Source organism: Silurus aristotelis, assembly GCF_946808225.1.
Source record: "Silurus aristotelis genome assembly, chromosome: 11".
Taxonomy (NCBI): domain Eukaryota; kingdom Metazoa; phylum Chordata; class Actinopteri; order Siluriformes; family Siluridae; genus Silurus; species Silurus aristotelis.
The window spans coordinates 26,600,868-26,622,431 of NC_139584.1; the positions used below are offsets into that span (position 1 = coordinate 26,600,868).

Below are 21,564 nucleotides of genomic sequence, written 5' to 3' on the forward strand. Positions count from 1 at the left end.
GACTATTTTAATTCACTTATTAATCAGTCTTTTTCCCCTTACCTGAATTACTTTCTATAGTTTTTCTGTGCTGTAGATGTTGTATCGCCGAACCGCTAGGTGGCGCATTATCCCTGTCTCTGGTCCTGGTTAAGATCTATTAAAAGAAAAGAAGAACGCACTCCGCTGTTTTCCGGGTTCTTTGGTTAAATCTCAAACGACTTCCTGTTGGAGGTGTAGTGTGCACTATCTAGGGTATAAAACACCGTCAATTCGCAACCTATCGAGTGCTCGAAAGAGGCGTTCAGGATGCGGGTTAAATAGACAGAGCAAAACACCATAAGAGGAAAACGGGGAGAGATTTTCGTTTTGACGTTTGGATTTTCTTTTCGTATAAACAAGCATGAAGGGTTTTATCATTCAATTTAAAGTAGATACACAGGAAATGAGCGTTAATGTGGCTTAGTTTGAGTGTTAATGTTTGTATAAAAACGTTAGGTTAAAGGTTAGTTGATATAAATGCTTTTGCTGATTGTGTTGCAATATTTACATTATTGATAAAACCAATGTAAACACAATGCCTGCATCTAAATATAGAGTATATAAGACTTTGGTTTATTTTAATGTATTTTCTCTATACGAACAGCAGCTTAATTTGTCCTATCTTTATTTTTATATGTACATTACCGGCTGTGGACATTGAAGTGGCTCTGATATCAAAACCAGTGATTTGTCAACCCAATTTGATGGTATGTCTGTTTATAAACAGATTTATTAACTAATTTTATAATTCATCACTTCCTGGAAAACATTGACTCCTAATTGATGACTCTTCCTGTATTAATGTTGTGCTCTTCCAATGAAATGCAGGATAGCGAGCGTAAGTCCAACCCCTAGCGCAATGATTCGTCGGTGTGTTTTTCTTTTATTTTCTAGCCAATTAAACAATGGATGAGTTTATTCCCTTCGAAAAGTGAGTCGGGGTTCGATTTGACCGTTCTCTTCAAAACGTTTTTGTTCCTTTGTGTGTCTTTAATTTACTGATCGTGAATTACATCCTGTCTTTATACATTGATGAGGCTTCTTGAATACTCGCTTGTACACCGTTAGAGCTTTTACCCTTTTTGTTTTTGTTTTTGTAGCACAATGCCAGTTTCGCTCCAGCAGAAGGCCGGGACGTCTTCCTCTGAGCTTCCTCCTGACTGGGAAGATGACGAGCGGATGGCCTTTCTGTTCTCTGCATTCAAAGAAAACCGAGAGGTCGACCCGTCCGACTGGGACGGCAAGATGAACTTCTGGACGCCTTTGGTGGTGCAGACCTGCAGACGGCACGAATCGGTTTGCATGAGCTTGCAGGACCTGAATGAATGTTTTCGGCGAAAGGGGAGCGTTCCTCTGGGCCTGAGCACCGTTATACAGAGCATGATCAGGTAATGCTATACCTAATGTGATAAAAAGCATTAATTAAAATGTTTTTTAATTTGAAATTAATCTCATGGAAAGATGAATTAAAATCCATTTGACTCTTTACAGGACCATGTGATTATTATTTTTTTTTTTCACACCAAACTGTTCCCATGAAATTGGAAGCACGCAATTGTGTAGGGATGCTTTTGAATTTGGTAACATCAAATTGTTCCTTTTTTAAATTAAACTAGGAGACCCAAACCTTCTCCAGCATGACGATGCCCCTGTGCACAAAACCTGCTATATTAAGATATGCTTAACATGGCTTGAAGTGGAAGATCTCCTGCATAAGGGAAACACCTCTTAAACACCTCTTGTTTGAATGTGAACACTGACTGCACCCCAGGCCTCCTCACCTCACCTACAACAGTACCTGACTTTACTTACACCCTTGTATCTGAATGAGCACAAATGTCCCCAAACACACTCCAAAATCTAGTGGAACATCTTCCCAGAAGACTGGAGGTTATTATAAAGGGGAGGTGGTAGCTCAGTGGTTAAGATGTTGGACATCTTATCAGAAGGTCATGTGTTCAAATCCCACCACCACCAAGCTTCAACTGCTGAGCCCTTAAGCAAGGTCCTTAACCCTCATCTGCTCAGTTGTATGAATGAGATAATTGTAAGTTGCTCTGAATAACTACCAACTGCCATAAATGTAACAGTAAATAGGGACTAATTGTGGAATGGGATCTTCAAAAAGCACATAGGAATTTTATGGTCAGGTCTTCATCAACGTTTGTTCATATAGTGTAGTTTTGTCATTAGTGTGATTTGATTGATCTGATTTAGAAGTCGACGGATTTTACAGATACCGATAACTAGGTTGGATCGTACTTGCCGATAACTGATTAATGAACCGATTATTATATATGTTACACTTCATGTACAATAGTACTGAAGTTTATTACAAAAATAAAAAAAACAGTACTGAATCATAAAAACATGGTAAATGAAATAAATATGAATATATTAATAAATATTGAGGAAAATAATGGACATGCATTCAAACACTCCAAATAAAAAAAAACAGTTACATCCAAAATTAATTAAAAAAAACATTTGAAATAAACAGAACGTGGCATCAGTGATTCGCCTCTAGAGGTCGCTCTCGTACTGTATAACACAACCTGGAAAAACTGTTATCAGGATTGTATCAGGATTTTTGCCGGTAGTTCCAGCAATCAACTTTCGGTGCCAATTAATTGACAAAACCAATTAATCGGTCAACCTCTAATCTGATTGAACCACACACTGTATAGAAAAGGGCAGGAGTCAAATATAGTTTCATTTGTTTCATTTGTACTAGTTTTCATAGTAATGTGTGTTTCAGGGAGTTGTTTCACTCTTTACACGGTTATGCTTCATTTTTAGGAGCGGTAAAGTGCAGAAAGAATCAGACTTTGCTGCTAATGTAGATTCCGGCTGGTTATCGTGGGGCGTAGGGTTGCTGTTGGTCAGACCTCTGAAGTGGACTCTGTCTGCTCTACTGGGAAGTGGGCGAGTTCCACTTGAAGAGTCGTTTGTGGTAATTGAATTGGTCAAAGTAAGTTCTTTACAGTTAAGAACATGAATACGAGGTCCATATCCTCTGTGTCAGTATTTTAACATTCTATCTGCTTGTTTTTTACAGGAGAAGGCTGCGGCATTGATGGCTGCTTATCGGAGCTCTCCTCTCGCAGTGCGTTCTCTGTTCTCATTTCAGGAGCTGCGCTCTTTCTCCTCTCATATCTGTCCAGATGAGACTACGCTGTGTCTCGCGCTGCTGCAGCTCCAGAGGGAGAAACACGTCACCGTCTCGCTGCATGAAGGTGAAAAGGTGTGTGAGGTGCAGCGTAGCAAATTTTTTTCCAAAGCTGTCCGTGTTATTTTTTTTCATGCCGCATTTACTTTCTTCTGTCCAGCTGGTGAAGTTCAGTCAAGCAGGACAGAGCCGCGTGTCTCCCGTCAGCGAAATGGATCTGGGAATATACCAGCTCCAGCGTAGCGAGAAGCTGCTGGAAGAGAGAGTTGAAGCCCTGGGGCAAGAAGTGAAGAGGTAAGTCACCATGTAATAGGTAGTGCCTGACCACTACTACTCCTTCCACAGTGCCTGACCCCTTCTACCCCAGCCCTAGGAATGGCTTACCTCTATAACTGCTTCCATTGCACCTGGCTCCTTCTACCCCTCTCATAGTGGCTGACCCCTCCCCAGCCCTAGTGGTAGATAATCTGTCCTACTGCTTCCATAGTGCCTGGCTCCTGCTACGCCTTTCATTGCATATGGCTATTCAACCCCTTTCATAGTGACTGGATTTCCTTACCACTTTCATAGTGCTTATCCTTCTACTCCTTCCATATTGCCAGACCATTCCTATGACCCCATTTTAACCCACTCATCATGGTAGGTAACCTCTACTACCCCTCCCATAGTGTCTGGCTTCTTCTACCCCTTTCATAGGCTCCTCCTACCCCTTCCATAGTGCTTGGCTCCTCCTACACCTTCCATAGTGACTGATCCTTCCTACCACTACTAAATTGCCTGACCCCCATACTCCCCCAAAAATTCCTCACTAGCGGTGATTGACCCCTCCTACTCCTCTTATAGTACCTGACTCCTCCCATAATGGCCCCTCAGTAATAACCTGCCTTCCACCCACCGATCTCAAGACTACCATGACACCGTAGTATTAATCTAGTTACTAGGCAACATGTCTCTAGCTTTTTCACTTATATATTTATTGATACACACTCAAGAATGTTGTTAAGCCTTGTCCATCTATACCAGTATTACCTGCTACTGAGGTACATCACACTAGACACGTTACTTCTAACACTTAGAAACTTTTGTGCTGTAATCATTTAAATTTAAGATTGGAAATTAAGCCAGGTCTTCATGTTGTCACTTATCTTTTCAGGTGTAAAGAACAGGCAAAGGCTTTGCTAAAGGAGGGGAAGAAGTCGCAGGTACGAGGAAATTATTATTATTTTTTTTTCTTAATAAGGATTTGATCTATTAATGACTTATAAGCATGTTTTAACATTCAGTCTAACTAATCTCTCTCTCTCTCTCTCTCTCTCTCTCCCTCTCTCTCTCTCTCTCTCTCTCTCTGTTTCACCCAGGCATTAAGATGTCTAAAGGGTAAAAAGTGTGTAGAGGGAAAAGCGGATCGGCTCTATACCCAGCTCGAGACAGTCAAAGGAATCCTGGACAGGATAGCAAGCTCCCAAACTGATCGGCTGGTAAAATTAACATTTCTATTGATTTTCGCTGATATTGGGGACGTGGAAGATTAGTGGTTTGGCCATAGGACTTTGGATCTGATGGCTGGATCCACTACTGGGCCCCTGAGCAAGGCCCTTAACTTCATATCTGCTCAGTTGTATGAATGAGGAAAAAAAAGTTAGTTGCTCTGTATAAGTAAACATTTTGTGTGGACATTTTCACATAATTGTAAACTTTTAATCATGATATCTAATGAACTTTCACACAAAATATTATAAAGATTTATGCCTATTAATTGGTGCATCATTAAATTATATAATTATTAATTGTTGCCTAACAGCAATAAGCTGGCAAAAAATTTGGTGTCTGGGGTATGTCTGGGGTATGTCTGGGGTATGTCTGGGGTATGTCTGGGGTATGTATCTGAAGTGTGTGTTTGGGTTCACTGTAGGTGATGCAGGCATACCAGGCAGGTGTAGCAGCTCTGAGGATTTCACTGAAGGGCATAACGATTGAAAGAGCAGAAAATCTGGTTGATCAGATTCAGGAGGTGAGAGGTTTTTTTTATAAAAAAGTGTGTGCCTATACGTAATTGTGAGGTTTTTTTTTACACATCAAGCTCCACATGATACCTACCTCCTGGCTAATATAGTATCTCTTATACCATTTCTTTTCTTTCCTCTTAGCTGTGTGACACTCAGGACGAAGTGAACCAGGCCCTGGCTGGAGGAGCTTTAAACTCAAGTATGTGGACAATTATGTTTCCCAAATGGGACCAGTATGGCTCGTTTTTCTATTGCACATTGAAAAATGAGAACTTGAAGCACAAGAGGAAAATGTCACACTGTTGACAATTAAAGCAGCCTCATCAGCATTTTAACATAGACTTGTATTTTTTTCTGCTTATATTAGGTACAAAAATTATGTATATATTGTATATTATTTATGATATTATATTGGTTATTTTAAAAAATGTTGGTGCTTAAAGTTAGAGTATTATGTGCAATGGAAAAAAAAAAAGCAACAAAGCATATAATCCTCTAAATCGGAGAAGGACAATGTACAAGACATTGTGTTTTTTTCTCAGCTGAAGGAGAATCCGAAGAGCTAGAGGAGGAACTGAAGTCTTTATTGGAAGAAGGCGCTCCAGACACGAGTCTAACACTACCGGAGATCCCGCGTCACCCCGTCTCTACTAAAGAAACCAGTGTATTGGATGCCGCTTTCTTTCTCTCTCTGCCCTCCGTGCCTGACACTAACATCACCGACGAGGAGCTGGAGAGAGAGCTGGGTCGACTCAGGTTGTATGTTTCTTTCCTTTTTCATTGCAATACTGTATGTGTTCCAGAGAGGGGCTTGTCTAATATTTTCAGGTTTTTTCTATCAGTCAGGGTTCAATTACATTTTTACTTTAAATAAAAATCACCTTCCAATTTAATGAAGCTACAGAAAAGGCTGTAGCTTAATATGTGGGGAAAAAAGTTTTTGGACACCTGAGCATAAGATATATATATCACTTTTGAATGTCCCATTTCACATTTAGTTCCCATTTGCTGTTCTAATAAGCTCCACTGATCTGGGAAGATGTTCCACTAGATTTTGGAGTGAGCTCTTGGAGACTTGTGCTTCAATGTAAAATCAGGTACTGATGTGAGGAGGCCTGGGGTGCAGTCAGCGTTCCAAGGGTTAAGTTCAGAGCTCTACAGCAGGCAACTCAAGATCTTTCATTATAAACCATGTAAAGGAATATCTTCAGGATTCTGGCTTTGTGCTCAGAAGCATTGTCAGGTGTGGGTCTTTTAGTTGAAGTGAAGGGAGACTTGAATTATTGCTACTGCATCAAATGACATCCTATAGAATGTTATGCGTCCGAAATTTGGGAAAGAACCAAATACCGATGTGGTCAGGTGTCCAAATACTTTTGTAGTGTAGCTTGCATGGATTGTTCTGAGATGACCAATTTTGTGTGTTTTTTTTTTTTTTTTTTTTCTCTCTTTAGGAAAGCAACGTGAAAAAGACGGACAGAGGAGTGTGTGTGTGTGTGTGTGTGTGTGTGTGTGTGTGTGTGTGTGTATATATATATATATATATATATATATATATATATATATATATATATATATATATATATATATATATATATATATATATATATATATATATATACACACACACACACATACATACACGTGGTGAAGGCTCCTGACTCGGCACAATGAAAACAGCTCAAATAACTACGTAGGCTTGTTGCTGAATACAGAAAAGGCAATCCAATATAGTATATAGTGGGTTTTTTTTGGGTTTTTTTCCATTTCTTTTCTGCCTTGGTTTATGTTTTTGTAATGGCATGTTGTGTAATTTTTTTGTTTTGTTTTTTGTTTTTCCTTCAAAAAGACATTTTAAAGAGGGGCCTTTGGAGTAATACGTCATATGTATTCTAATAAAAACAATTTATGACGCTTAACAGGGTTCTTCTCAGCTCATTCGTATTCTAGTATTGATTTATTGAACCTGAGTGGAATTATAGAGACGATGAAAAAGGTGGACGAGATAAACAATGTTGGACCAAATGTTTAAACAAATATGATGGATGTAGATACCAACAAAATTTGGTGTAAAATTATTTTCCTTTTTTTTTTTTTTTTTTACATCATGATGCTTTTCCAGATCTTTTTTGTTTTTTGCCAAAGCATTGTCGAATTCTAGGTTCTGGAGTACAGGTTGTAGATCATTTTTCTGTAACAGGAGCTCTGACAGTAATTCCAGCCGTAATCTAATGTGCAGCTTCCAATATGATGCTGTTTCTATAGGCACAAATGACTGATCATTTTCTTAAACTGGACGTGGACATGGACTGATGATTTCATGAAACGAAGATCTGGACCATTAGGCACATGCCTGGGTGTCTATAAAGTTGGTTAACGAACAGCACATGCACGATAGCCAGCTACTTGTCTAGAAAAAATATATTTGTGTCATGATGCTCATCCAGATCACTTTTTTTAAAGCATGGTTGAGTTCTTGGTTTCTTGTTGAAAGGTGTGGATTATTTGTCTATAAAAGGAGCTCTAATAGTTGTAATCTAATGTACTGGTTCTAATACAATAGTGTTTCTTGAGGTCAAGTCAAGTTTATTTCTATAGCGCTTTTCACAACAGACACTGTCTTAAAGCAGCTTTACAGAAATCAACAGTCAAGGTGAATGGTTTGCATTTATCCCTGATGAGCAGCCGTGGCGACTGTGGCAAGGAAAAACTCCCTTAGATGTTATGAGGAAGAAACCTTGAGAGGAACCAGACTCAAAAGGGGAACCTCATCCTCATTTGGGTGACAGCAAGAGTTTAATCATAAATCGATTTGATCATAAATCGAACTCATCATTGGATTAATCCAAATGTAGACTGCCAGCACTTCCATACCAGTCCCTCAAGCTGATGTGGATCATACTGAACATTACGCGCATGCCTGTGTGTCAATAAAGTTGCTTAACGAACAGCGCATGCGCATTAGCCAACTACTTGACTACGTACGAGCTAGCGGTCGGTTCGGTTGTATTAGCATTAGCACTAGCGCTAGCACTGGATTTAACCGCGGTGCCGGAACCGTTTCGTCGTCGTTCCTTTTTTTTGAACTCATAATGCTTTTATAAATGTTTCCCACTTGGTGTTTATTATTTCTAACAACGGGTTTACAGCATTTCCCGCGATGGAACAGCTAGCTGTTGCTAATCTAGCCGCCGGTGAGTAACTTCAGCTAAAGTCTACGTAATTCAGCCAGCGCGAGACAGTTAGCATGGGGAAGCTAATGCTCTTTAACTTATTTACCCAGACACAAGACTGCCAGAAATAATTTTATTTGAAGAAAAATATAACATTTAACAATAAACCTGTAGGAAATGTAGCGTTGGGATCACATATTGATTTATAAACATAGCATATTACAAGGAATTAACGATACAGTGTAATAAATTATTATTAAATAAATGAATAAACGGTACTTGAGAAATAAAATGATCTTTAATGCACTATTATATAAAATAAAATGTTATCTGAAGTGACTAGTTCACAAGATAAATATTTTGTATGTAGTATTTCGTTTTATTTCTCTCTTTCTAAAAAAAAAAAAATATATAAATTATTGTGTGGTGTGTGTGTGTGTGTGTGTGTGTGTGTGTGTAGATATATATAGAGATATAGATAAAAATACATATAGGTAGATAAAGGTAGAGGTAAATATTTCCTCACTACAGATCAAACCATTTTTCTATTGTGTTTAAAGGTCTGATGTAAATATAGTCTAGCCCATATGTTAACACTGTGGTGAGGAGATCCTCCGTGTGAACTATAATCATGTGAGCAGCAGGTTTTCTGCCACGTCTCCTTTCACATGTGGCCGAGTTTATTACAGGTTCAAGTTGAGTCTAACCTTCTCCTCCTCCTTCAACTTAATTCCGTTCCCGTTGTCAGGCTGAGGATGGCAGTCCATCAGGAGAACTCCTGTTTGGAGGAGGAGATCTCCTCGGAGGTGTGAACTTCAGCAGCATTTGTTACTATTGATACAGTACATAATGGGAAGGTAGGTCCATGAGACACTATTTAAACAGTATGTCAACATTCTTAGATCATCTAAAATCACCATAAGCTGTCGTTAATGCCGTTTGAACAAACTGCAAGCAGACTTGCATTTGCTTTCGCACAAATGTATTGATGAACGTGTAATTGTTGATGAGGTGAATTTCTCTTTTAGAAAAATGTTTGTTTTCTGATATTTTGGAAGGAGATTTTCCAGGGTCTGTCGTCTTTTTATTTTTTTTAATTTTTAGGCGTTGGGCTTTAGTACGTTTTATTAACTTATATATAAAAAAAAAAAAGCCTGCTAAGGGAACGATTCTTCATAACTGTTGTTATAACAGCCTGTTTCACAGATGTTCCACAACATTAAGCAAATGGATATAAAAAAAGAGTGCACGTTTTTTTTTTTTATTAATAAAAATGGATCGTTGATGTTTCGTATGATTGTTGAGTAAATATCTTTGAGTTTGTAAAACCTAATCCGACTGATTGTTTTCCTTAAACAGGATTCTCCCAAAATAAGCATTTGTTAAGCCGTTATAAGACTTAGAAATCATTGCTTGTAGGTTAAGTCGTCTATAACCAAGTAAAGGTTGTTTTTAGATTTCCTAATCTAGAGGGTGGGAACATTAAAACCTAGCATGATTTGTTAGATTGGGTCTTTAAAACTTTTACCACTGAATTCCAATTAGTCTGGTTGAAATATTTAGGAATATGAAAGGACTTGCAAGTCTAGTATATGGACAGAAGTTTATGGGCACCGAATTATACATTTCTTCCCTGCTTTGTTGTTCTAATAAGCTTGTAGCTTTGGGGATTTGTGTTCGGGGTCAGGAGCATTTAAAAGGTATAAAGACTTTGTGCACAGGAACAATTGTCTTGCTGGAACATGTTTGTGCCACTTAGTTTGAATAAAAGACATTCTGAACAATTGTATACTTTTAGCTTCGTGGTAACAGTTTGTAAAAGACCTACATGTGGGTGTGATGGTCAGGTGTCCATAAACTTCTGGTCATATGCTGTAAATTTCCAGGTTCATATCGGCCTAATATGATTCTAGCTCTATAGCTGTGATATTTTCTTTAACACATAAAAGAAATCCAGTTCTGCAGTATGCATACTCAAGTTCATCATTCATTATTATTATTTAGCAGTTTCTCACATATTCGTTTCATCTGCAGGATCAGTTTTTCCTGCCTGTTTCCAGCATCATGGCACTTCAGCTTTTCTCCTGCCGTGTTTCCCCGCATCATTCTCCCCTCGTTCAGGCAGCTGCTCCTACTAGGTTCACTGGTGGTGCTTGCAGGTCTCTTCTACCTGCTGCTGGCCACTGGCAAAAGCCACAACATCTGGCAACAAGACAAGCATTATCACAGGTCGGCTACTTTTAGCATTGAAATTTTATGTAATAAAGACACACAGTTCTTAGGGAATGCAACTTTTGACAATATCTGTACACTGAGAGAGAATGGAGTAGCATTTATACCCTGTCCTGTTCTCTCCCCAGGCATTTATCACGGGTGACTGATATGGAGGCCACAGACACGAGTAACCCCAATCTGAACTACGGCGTGGTGGTGGACTGCGGGAGCAGCGGCTCACGGGTGTTCGTGTACACCTGGCCTCGGCACAACGGAAACCCTCACGACCTGCTGGACATTCGGCAAATGAGAGACCAGAACCGCAAACCGGTGGTCATGAAAATCAAACCAGGTTTGTGTGAAGGAAAAAAAAAAAACGCAAGAACATATCTATAGTGGTCTTTAAATAATTTTGAAGTAAAACACTGTGAATTTTTGTTTATTATTAAAGATGAGCTTTACATTTTTTTTGCTTAACTTGAATCCGCTTCAGGACAGAATAATAATAATTATAATTTTTTTTTTTTACAGCATATTTTTTCGAGGGAATTTCGATATTTTTGAGATGTTCACATTCAAATTTGAGTTCGTTGTTGTTTGAAGCTACTTTGCATGAATCATACATGCGTATACTGTGGTTAACAAATGCACATTTCAATACATGCTATGATATGACCTTTGTTTCAACCTTGCCCTGTCAGTGTGGTACATTGTTATAAAATCACTGCTCACTTGCTTTGGAAAGAAATATCTGCATCAATGTTTTGCCCTTCACTTTCGGGTGTATATCTGGTCATTCCCGAATCTGTTAGAGGGAGTGTTGTAAAAAAGGATAGAGGGAAATGTAAAAGAATGTAAACGTGTTCTGAATTTGTATGTTGTTATGGGTTTTTTCTCCCAGGTATTTCTGAATATGCAACAACACCAGGAAAAGCCAGCGATTACATGTACCCTCTGCTAAACTTTGCTGCTGAGCATATCCCGAAAGCCAAGCACCAGGAAACCCCTTTATACATACTGTGCACTGCAGGCATGAGGGTTCTGCCAGAAAGGTACCTTTTGCTCTGACACTTCTATTCAGCTGCTCTAAATACATTTAATATACCTCATTTTATAGCTTTATGAACATATTGTGTTGGCTTTTAGTCAGCAGGAGGCTCTCTTGGAGGATTTGCGAACGGACATTCCCGTGAATTTCAACTTCCTCTTTTCCGACTCGCACGTGGAAGTCATTTCCGGAAAGCAGGAGGGTGAGACGACTTGATTTTAAATAACCTGTACTGTAATTCTGTACTCATGGCACTGATTTGACATCTTATGTCATTGTTCATAGGTGTGTATGCATGGATTGGGATTAACTTTGTGCTGGGAAGATTTAATCATGTCGATGATGGTGAGTATATTTGAATGCTCTTAGGGGGCCAAGCACTGAATTTGATCTAGAGATGAGCAATAAAGCAGATCTATCTCTTTGGTGAGATGATATTGCATGACAGTTGAGTGAATAAAGAAAAAAAAATGTGACTTTATGGAGGCAGGGATTGTGGTTGGTCATTTCTACGAAGGCTGCTTGTTGAAGGTTTTTTTTGTTTGTTTGTTTTTATCCAAAAATTAAAATTTTAATGATTGGGCTCTTGAATGGGTTGTTTTGCTATACGAATGCTGGTCTCAGATCCACAAATCCAGAGTCATTACTTATTAAAGTTTTCTGCCCATAAGTAACCTTTGCTTCTCTAACAGATTCAGAAGTTCCCCCTTTTTTGTACACTAATCAAACAGCACATTGGATTCATAATTAAACATAATTAGGTTACCTTGTGCTGTGTAAGACTTCTCTTATAACATACAAAAACTGCAGCTCATTATTTCAACGACCATTTCATCTAATGATTCACTTTGCTTTTTACTCCTAAAATTTTATTTGATTTTCACCTGGTTTGTGAAACATGTCTTATCTGAGGACGGTGTACTGGGAACACTGCCTGCCTCCAAGGCCATCTTTTACAGCTGCTTTATTTCTGAGGTTTATTTTTAGTCAAACGTTTATCAGCATGATCTTTTTATCACAATCTAATGAACTTTGGCTTAGTAAAGTGTCATAGCTTCATTTATGATTTGGCACACAGGACATGAATCAAGCTTCAGATCAGCAGGTACCTTTTGCATTCTGATTTATTAAAAATTTTCACATTTTTCTTTTGGTTTATTACAAAGGGTCCTGGCTTTGTGTAAGAAATCACATTGTAAGAAATCACAAAGCTTTAGGATGTGTGAATGTACTGATTTTGGTGCTTGGCCCCCTAAATTGCTGCTTGGCATAGCCTGATCTTTATTTATTTATTTATTTATTTATTTATTTATTTATTTATTTATTTCGGTCTGTTATGAACTCTTTGCTCATATCACGGTGTCTTCTTAGGTGACAATGAGGTCGTGGAGGTCCAGGTTCCCGGTGGAGACCAGCAGGAGACGTTGGTGCGCAGACGCACGGCCGGAGTGTTGGACATGGGCGGCGTCTCCACTCAGATAGCATACGAAGTGCCCAAAACTGTAAGCTTTGCTTCCCAAAAACAGGTTATTATCTACAAAAATTTCCATTTTTACAGCCAAAAGCTTGGTTTGGTCATTGACATTGCTTTCCTCTTATCTTTCTGGGTCTCGATTATCATACCTTTGCCTTTCCCTGTGGACCGAGAAGGCCATGTAGGTCATTTAGAAGGCGTAATTATTTTCCCAGGAAAAATGATTAGCCTTATGGCCTTTTGCAGTGTGCTTTGATTTGACTGTTTGGCTGTGGGGCTGCTTTATTTTTACGTTGTTTCTTCACTAACAGGCTGGTGTTTCACTAAAACATCCGATCATCTAGAAGCAGGTTGTTTTATTCATGTACTTTTACTTTTTACATGCCCAGTAGCAGGATGATTTTGCACTTTCAACTTGTTCTTTATAGATGGGCTAGTTTTGCAGCACTAACACGAAAATCAAAACCAAAAAAAACACTGCGGTGTACCAGTGTGTGCTTATTAATGTCAGTGCTTGACACTTATGGCTTGTAGTGCGCATGTATTAACCAAGTAAGGATGTTTGATGATGATGATGATGATGACGATGGGTTTTTATTATCATTGTTGTTTTTTTTTTTTTTGCTTTTTCAATTCACACTTCATGCTTGCGTTTGTCTGATTGCTTGCATTTGCGGTTTCGTGATTTTCCTGTACGTTGATAGGAAGAGGTGGCTAAGAATTTGCTGGCGGAGTTCAACCTCGGCTGTGACGCTCATCGCACCGAACACGTGTACCGCGTTTATGTCTCGACGTTCCTGGGGTTTGGTGGAAACGCAGCGCGCCAGAGATACGAGGAAAACCTCGTCAGCAGCACTCGCCTCCAAAACAAGTAAAAAAAAAAAAACTACAAGAATCACTTTTTCTGGATTTTTTGTTTGTTTGTTTTTGCAGTTTATCCTCTTAAAAAAATATATTTTACTCTATAAATGTATTTTTAGCAAGAAGGAAATATTCCTGTGTATTTCTGTCAAATATTCAAATATAGTCGACTAATGATTCATAATTCCTATGTGTTAATTCCTTTTTTTTTTTTTTTCCTCCCCAGGCTGTTAGATCAGCATCGCGGTGAGACTCCCGACTCCCCCGTGCTTGACCCGTGCCTACCCTCGGACCTCCAGGATGAGGTTGGTCCCCCCGCTCAGAAGCTCTACCTGCGCGGTAGTGGCGATTTCGAGCAGTGCCGTCTGCAGTTGCAGCCCTTCCTTAACCGCACCAACGAGACCAGCACTTCTCTGAACGGTGTCTACCAGGCCCACATCGACTTCACCAACAGCCAGTTCTATGGCTTCTCCGAATTCTACTACTGCACAGAGGATGTGCTGCGCATGGGCGGAGATTACAACTCCACCAAATACACGAATGCTGCAAAGGTAAGCTTGGACCACTTTCGCTCATTTTCATCATACATATATGATGCATAACTATAAAGTTGATTTGACTCTGCTTTGGTACTTTGGTGAGCAAAGTTTGATCGATTTTTGCAGGACTACTGCGCCACCCAGTGGAAAATATTGAGAGAACGCTTTGACCGTGGCCTTTATGCCTCTCATGCAGACTTGCACAGGCTGAAGTATGTTCCTTTACTTTTTCCATCCACAGATAATAAGTATAGTCATCACAAGCCCTAACAAAACTAGTTTTTTTCTCTTCTTTCAAAAGGTACCAGTGTTTTAAATCAGCGTGGGTGTACGAGGTGTTCCACTCCGGTTTCTCCTTCCCTGTGGGGTATGAGAACCTGAAAACCGCATTGCTTGTCTATGATAAAGAGGTGCAGTGGACTCTGGGAGCCATTTTGTACCGCACACGCTTCCTACCTTTAAGGTAAGGTACATTAGGTGCAAACCAGGCCACAGATTCATATACGTTGTCTTTTTTTTTTTATTGTGAATAACTGTTTGGGGGGGGGGGGGGAGGCAGATATTTGGAGGAGTAAACATACTTTTCTAGTTGGCCAACTGTATAACTATAAAGCTTTTACAATCATAATTATACTGCTTTGAAATTGTGGGTTGTATGAGACACTCGTGTTAATATAAAACCCCAATTTCTTTTATATCAGGGACATCCAGCAGGAGAGTCTGAAGGGCTCGCATTCACACTGGCACCGTGGCTTCATTTTCATGAATAATCATTATCTCTTCCTGGCCTGCTTCATGGTGGTGCTACTTTCCATCATGCTCTACTTGCTCCGACTGAGGCGCATCCACCGCAGAGCCTTGCTGAACCGGGGGCCTTCCGCTCAGTGGCTCGAGGAAGGACTGGGCTCTCCGGATCTTCCTGTCACTTTATAGGACATAAACAAATCAAATCGCTCTAAGGGAACAATCGGAGCAATAAAAAAATAAATAAATGTCAAGCCCTGTGAATCCTGCACCTCTCCGATGCCTTTAGGGCTTTTAATAAAGTCCCATCTATCATCCGACGTGATTTGGGAACTGCTGGTTTTCGAACGAATCTTGACCTCACTTCCTTCCCAGGCCCTGTACTGTTGGGAACGGTCTTCGATGTTTTTTTTTTTCATGTTAATGTTGACAAACGACTTTAAATAGTCGAAAGGCCGGCGGAAAAATGCTTTTCAGTGCAATCGTTCTTCATTGAGACTGCTCCAGAGTGCCTGGTCAGCCGGACGTCACGATTCCAGAACATTTTACAGACAACTTCTGCTGTCTTTAAATGTAGTCAATGTGAAAAGTACTGAACGCGATGTCTGCATGAGGTTTATTTGTGTACGCACATGCAGTGATATAAGGCCTTGTCCACAAATATACGGATTTATTTTCTTTTTATTTTACAACAAAATTCATGTTTCTTACCTGAAAATATCTCCACCAAAAAGCTTACATTAGAGCTTACAAACCAGGCCAGTAGGTGGTAGTACCACATATAATGGTTACTTTAAAATGTAAAAAGCGTGCAAGTGGTACAGAAGGTGAGATAGACGGGGGGGGGGGAATAATCACACATTGTGATTGATTGATTATTTATGCAGAAATGTAAAACCAATGTTTTCTAAATTTACATATACATGTGGCCTGTCATGTCTTGGTTTCTCTCTGACTAGACTCTCTGAAAGGAAGCATCAGCTGCCCATCATCCATGGGTATTTTGGATCAGTGGTTCAACCAGAGCCAAACTGCAAACTGTATTGTGTTATTCATACCAAATTCGGAGATGATTTTGCCACGTCACAGGTGCTCATGAGTTAAAACTTGTGAGGGACAAAGTTAAATATGACGAGTTAATTGCCATATTCTATCAAGCTTCGAATGATGCTGATTAAATTTATCAAACGCCTTGAAACTTGAAGCTGATTCCTGGCAAAGGCAAAATCAGGACATGGTAGCCAGGCTACAGAACCTATATTATTTTTTTACCTTGATTTCTATAGCAGCCCAGAATATATGGGTAAAGGAGTTAAACTATGGTCCTCAGATTTCACTATTCAGTCAGTAGGATTTTGGCTCATTCTTACAATCTGAACTTTTACATCGAATGCGACTTCTTTATGAATCAACTGTTAGCCTCCTCCTTTTTTACTTCATTCCCTTCAGAAAGAAGTGTCCACAAATGGTACCAGTGTGTGTGTGTGTGTGCGTGCGCGTGCGCGTGCGTGTGTGTGTGTGGTAATTGAGAGTACTAGTCACAGTAATTAGTATTTGGACTGTTTTGTAGTATTTGCACTGTATTACTATTTATTTGACTCGTTTTTTTCCCCCCTAGCTTTACTAGATCAGTGTTTTTAGCTTTTATTTTAATTTTTTCATTCTTTCTTTTCTTTAATACTTTTCCAGGTGCCGGTTTGATCTCTTTTTTTTTTGTGAGTTATTTAATAGTACTTCGATGATGGCTGTAAGTTTTCGGTCCTAATTGAAGTATGAAGAAAAGCAGTGCAATATTTTCGTGAAAAGGAACACACACCGGGTATTTCCTCTCCTCGTTTAGACTTGCCTCCGGATGCTGGGGATTTCCACAGCGGTATATCTCCCGTTGCATATTTATTCAGATCAGATTTGTGGATCATTTACTACTAATAACTTACCAAAGAGTCAAAAGAGAGAGAATGTTCTTACCATCGGGTTTAATATCACTCAAAACTCCTGTCCTCAAAAACCCGCAGAAACAATAATCAAAAGTCGTCGTTCACAAGCACTGACCGTAACATGCATGTGGAAACCGTTTCTTTAAAGAAGTGATGTTATTTTACATCCATTAAACCAAAACTTGATTTTCCAGTGTCCTTTCCATTTTTCTTACGTGGCCTAAAGAACAAATATAAAACTAACAAATGTCTGTGGAATTTGTTTCTCATGCAGTTTGCAGCAGAGACAAAACTAAAAACATTAAAATAATTAAATATGGGTTTCTTCTAAGAGCGCCGTAGATTGAAAAATAAGCATATTACTGTTATTGTGCAGGGTTTTGTAAGGAGACGTTTATTTAACAGTTAATGGAATCCTATCAATTTTGTTTCCACAAAAGTCTAGACCAGGGGTGTCCAGTTTTTTTTCCACGAGGGTCCCCGTATCCACACCAAATTCTCCCTGTTTAAATCTAATGATTTTCATATTCAACGACTATCAGGTGGGATCCTTAATTAGAGTATAAACCTCCACCTACAGCAGCCCTTTGTGAAAAAGATTGGACACTATTAATGCTATTCATTTTGAGAGAGTGACTGTTTATAGAATGACAATTTATCTCTTTGAACATAAATGATGATTGAAAAAAAAAAAACCTTTCGCATGTGTTGCTCGAACATTTAAGGACATGCTGTTTTTGTAAAATAAATATAAATTATTGGGTGATCAGAGTAATTTATTCTCTCGGGCTCACACCACCCTAAGACTAGGTATTGTGACACCTGATTTTTCCAGCCATATGAGGTTCTTTCCCCAAAAGGTCATCACCAATGTGGAGGCACACAATTGTGTATGACGTCTTTAGAAGTGGTAGAATGAAATTTTCCACCTAGAAGCCCCAAACCTGGTCCATCTCCATGAAGATATGCTTTACATGGGTTGGAGTAAATGATCTCCTGCTATAGAGCTCTGACCTTAACCTTATTGAACACCTTTGGGATGAATTGGAAAACTGCACCCAGGTCTTCCTCACCTCACCTTCATCAGTACCTGAATATACTGAGACTCTTATGGCTCACACAACTCTGACAAAAAACACTCCAGAATCTAGTGAAACACCTTGCCAGAAGAGTGGAGGTTACTGTACCAGACTGTTTTATTCTTGACATACACAGTAATAGTAGCCTGTGTGTATTCAAAGTTAATACATTATATGTAAGAAGCGTACATTTTCATTTAAATGTTCTCCTACAAGCAGACATTTTATTGTGCCTAACATAATATAAATATATTACAAGCACATTGTTGTGAATAAAATGACTGCTTTAAGCAGTGAGGTATGAGACATGATTTTCCTCGAGAAATCATATGAGAAAGTTGATATTAGAAATGTTTTAATAGAAAAAAAAGATAACAGTATTAAAATAATTTGCACTACTTGTAGTACACAAACTGTCTCCTGACTGCCCTCTACTGGCCAAGACATGGTAACTGATCGGATGGATATCGATATCACGTATGACGGTACCCTACTTGTAAGAAATAGTAACGTGAATGACAAATATTTTTATATTATATATATTATTATATGTTTTTCAAAGACCCTGTGAAACCTTTACATGACATTGAATTAAATAGAAAAAATTGTTAGGAGATTTCCTCCCACCTTGATGTACTACGACTTGAGTAATAAAGCGGATCGCACATAAAGGCATGAAGATGGCCTATTCCAGGAGAAAAACATGTTTTTGGAGTGATGCATTCCCAAAAGTCTTTGTGTTTTGTGTGTGTGTGTGTGTGTGTGTGTGTGTGTGTGTGTGTGTGTGTGTGTGTGTGTGTCCTGGCCACAGGGGGTCTGGCTGAGGTCATGTTTGTAATGTGGCTCCTGTATGCTGGAGGTCAGGTTGGGGAGAGACGATCTGAAAGGAAAGAACCGATCCCCCTGTGACCTGAGCCTACTGTCTGTGAGTTTACAGCCGGGTTCAACGCTCCAGATACACTGACAAGAAGTGTTTTTCTTACATCAGGTATAAAGAAATAATGAATAACTCTTCAAATATTGTGCCTTGGCTAGCGATCTCGACCTCAGGAGACCATAGTTTGGGTTTTCCAGGTTGCCCCCAATCGCAGTAGCCAATTGGTTATTCTAAATTGCTCTAACGTGTAAATGCAGAAGTGGAAAGTAAAGAATTACATTTACTCACGTTACTGTTTTTTTTTTTTCAGGTGTACTTCTACTTCTAAGTATTTTTTTTTTAATCTTTGAAATTACTTCAGTATGTTTTGTTTGAAATATTGTATATATCTACATTTTCAATCATATCCGTTACCAAGTAAAAAAAAAATACAAATAAAATAATAATAATAATGCAAAAAGAAACTACTGCACTGAGTGGTTTCATATTATAACAGGAGATTTTCTTTAGCTGCTGAAGTGCATAACTCACATAAGATTTAAATCATGGACTGTAGTCGGATTAATTAGTAGGTTTCCTTTAATTAAAAACATGTTCCTTCAATTAAAAACAACGAGATGAGGTTTACATCCCCTTGTCCTTTTAGAACTACATTTGAACCCCCCACTGTTTAAAAAAAAAAGTGTGGAAAATTTCTTTTTTCTTTCAATTGAGATTTTTAGTCCAGTAAATACTCGTACTTAAGTAAACTTTCATTGAAGTAACAGTATTTTTACTTGAGTAGAATATTTTATTACTCTTTCCACCTCCTGGTCTGGTTCTACAGAAAGAAACTTACTGCAATGCACAGGGACTCAATAATTCAGTGTCGTCATCTGGATCAGTCATATGGTGTCAACAATTTGTATACACCAATGGTCTCTAATGTTTTGCACAGCACTTACCACGTTTTTCTCCCTAATGTTCTTGCGTTCTGGTAGCGATACCGCCCCTGGCTGGTCCTGGGTTGTGACCCAGTTGTTGGTCACTCTGGTATATTTGATCCAGTCAGATTAACCTCATAGACCAAACTCTAATGTAATAGCTACTATACAGATAGTACCAGATGAAATTTTGGATGCATTTGTATTATTTTCTATTATACCATTGTTCATTAATACTGAAGACATCCAATCTAAGTAAGAACACGTATAAAATGATGTAGCAAATAAAAACGTGTAAAACAACCCAGAATGTTTTATATTTTCGATCATTCAAAGTAGCCACGTTTGCCCAATCTTGCCATTCCCTCAGTCAGTAACCTGAGGTCGTCACCTGGAATGGTTTTGCAACAATCTTGAGGAGGTCCAAGAAGTTTTGAGTGCTTGTTGGTTGCTTTTCCTTCATTCTCTGGCCCAACTCATCCCAAACCGGATTTAGATGGAGTGGAGGCCAGGCCATCCGACGCAGCACTCCGTCACTCTCCTTCTTGAACAAATAGCTCTTACATAACCTAGAGGTGTTTGGGGTCATTGTGCTTTTGGAAAACAAATAATGGTCCCTCTAAGTGCAGACCAGACGGGACGGCATGACTTTGAATCTAAATGTCATCAAAGCTAAATGTAGCTACTTTGGACAATCTGAAATATAAATTATATTTTGGGTAGTTAAACAGATTTTTGTTTACCACATCATTTAATGTGTTCTTTTATAGCTGGGATGTCTTCAGTATTGATGTACAATGTTGAAAATGATGGTGTGTCCAAACTTTTGACTGTTAGTGTATATGTGTATTTTACACAAACAGTATATACACCCAAAGTGTTGATTTTTATGCCAAAGTCAACCAACTAAAAAAAATACATGGATATTATCTTCCTCATAAACTTCCTGTCATCTTGCTTCTCCATAAATAGTTTAGACCTGTCCATTTTCATGCACTATAATGCTTTGTCTGGTTTTGTTCTGGCTACTGTAACAACCGAATAACAATACTGACATCTCTGACAGGATTTGAGCTTTGATAGTATTTTTAGACCTTCTCCTATTAATACAAGCATGAGGACGTGTTTTTGATGGAGACCACAAAGCAAAACTTGTGTGAAGGTACATCGGCCAAGCGAAAGTAAATGCCTAATCGAGCACTTCATATGTTACATTACCATGCCTTGAGGTAAGCCGTGTTTATTGTAAACAGCCTGGGGGAAAATAAAGCCATTTTGATTTTCAGCCTTAAACCTTCAGCTCTGAACTGGTCACTTGTTCATATTGAATAGAGTTGCTACAGAGGGGCCGTTTATCTCCGCCCCAAGCTCACCATACAGAGATACGAGAGCACTCAGAGACAACAAAGCATGAGTCAGCACTGAGCTCCCTCAGAGGACAGAAAACAATATACCCATTGTGTGTTCCTGCCGTCTCCCCTAAAACCAGGGCCACTAGA

At 39.0% G+C, this 21,564-nt stretch overlaps 3 protein-coding genes across 5 annotated transcripts in view; 2 read left to right on the forward strand and 1 right to left on the reverse strand.

Moving 5' to 3' along the window:
• The window catches only part of klhl22 (kelch-like family member 22), a 279,020-nt gene that overhangs the window by 180,099 nt on the left and 77,357 nt on the right, over positions 1 to 21,564 (reverse strand). The window lies entirely within an intron of this gene.
• Positions 257 to 6,793, forward strand: chmp7 (charged multivesicular body protein 7). 2 transcript variants are annotated; one of them, XM_083554044.1, is made up of 12 exons: positions 257 to 484; positions 685 to 728; positions 1,122 to 1,409; positions 2,821 to 2,992; positions 3,080 to 3,265; positions 3,351 to 3,484; positions 4,344 to 4,392; positions 4,549 to 4,668; positions 5,103 to 5,201; positions 5,338 to 5,395; positions 5,739 to 5,955; positions 6,651 to 6,793. In XM_083554044.1, exons 3-12 carry the CDS (start codon positions 1,126 to 1,128, stop codon positions 6,661 to 6,663), a joined length of 1,332 nt encoding a protein of 443 aa, XP_083410170.1. In that variant the 5' UTR covers positions 257 to 484; positions 685 to 728; positions 1,122 to 1,125; the 3' UTR covers positions 6,664 to 6,793. The 2 variants fall into 2 exon arrangements, with proteins under 2 accessions (XP_083410170.1, XP_083410169.1); XM_083554043.1 differs by lacking the exon at positions 257 to 484 and adding an exon at positions 916 to 952 and having other exon boundaries at positions 518 to 728.
• Positions 8,130 to 17,372, forward strand: entpd4 (ectonucleoside triphosphate diphosphohydrolase 4). 2 transcript variants are annotated; one of them, XM_083553516.1, is made up of 13 exons: positions 8,130 to 8,390; positions 9,118 to 9,226; positions 10,404 to 10,598; positions 10,730 to 10,935; positions 11,485 to 11,635; positions 11,730 to 11,833; positions 11,917 to 11,976; positions 13,003 to 13,157; positions 13,810 to 13,976; positions 14,193 to 14,517; positions 14,632 to 14,717; positions 14,807 to 14,968; positions 15,207 to 17,372. In XM_083553516.1, the coding sequence occupies exons 2-13, from the start codon at positions 9,219 to 9,221 to the stop codon at positions 15,436 to 15,438; spliced, it is 1,851 nt and encodes a 616-aa protein (XP_083409642.1). In that variant the 5' UTR covers positions 8,130 to 8,390; positions 9,118 to 9,218; the 3' UTR covers positions 15,439 to 17,372. The 2 variants fall into 2 exon arrangements, with proteins under 2 accessions (XP_083409642.1, XP_083409643.1); XM_083553517.1 differs by having other exon boundaries at positions 8,149 to 8,390; positions 13,003 to 13,133.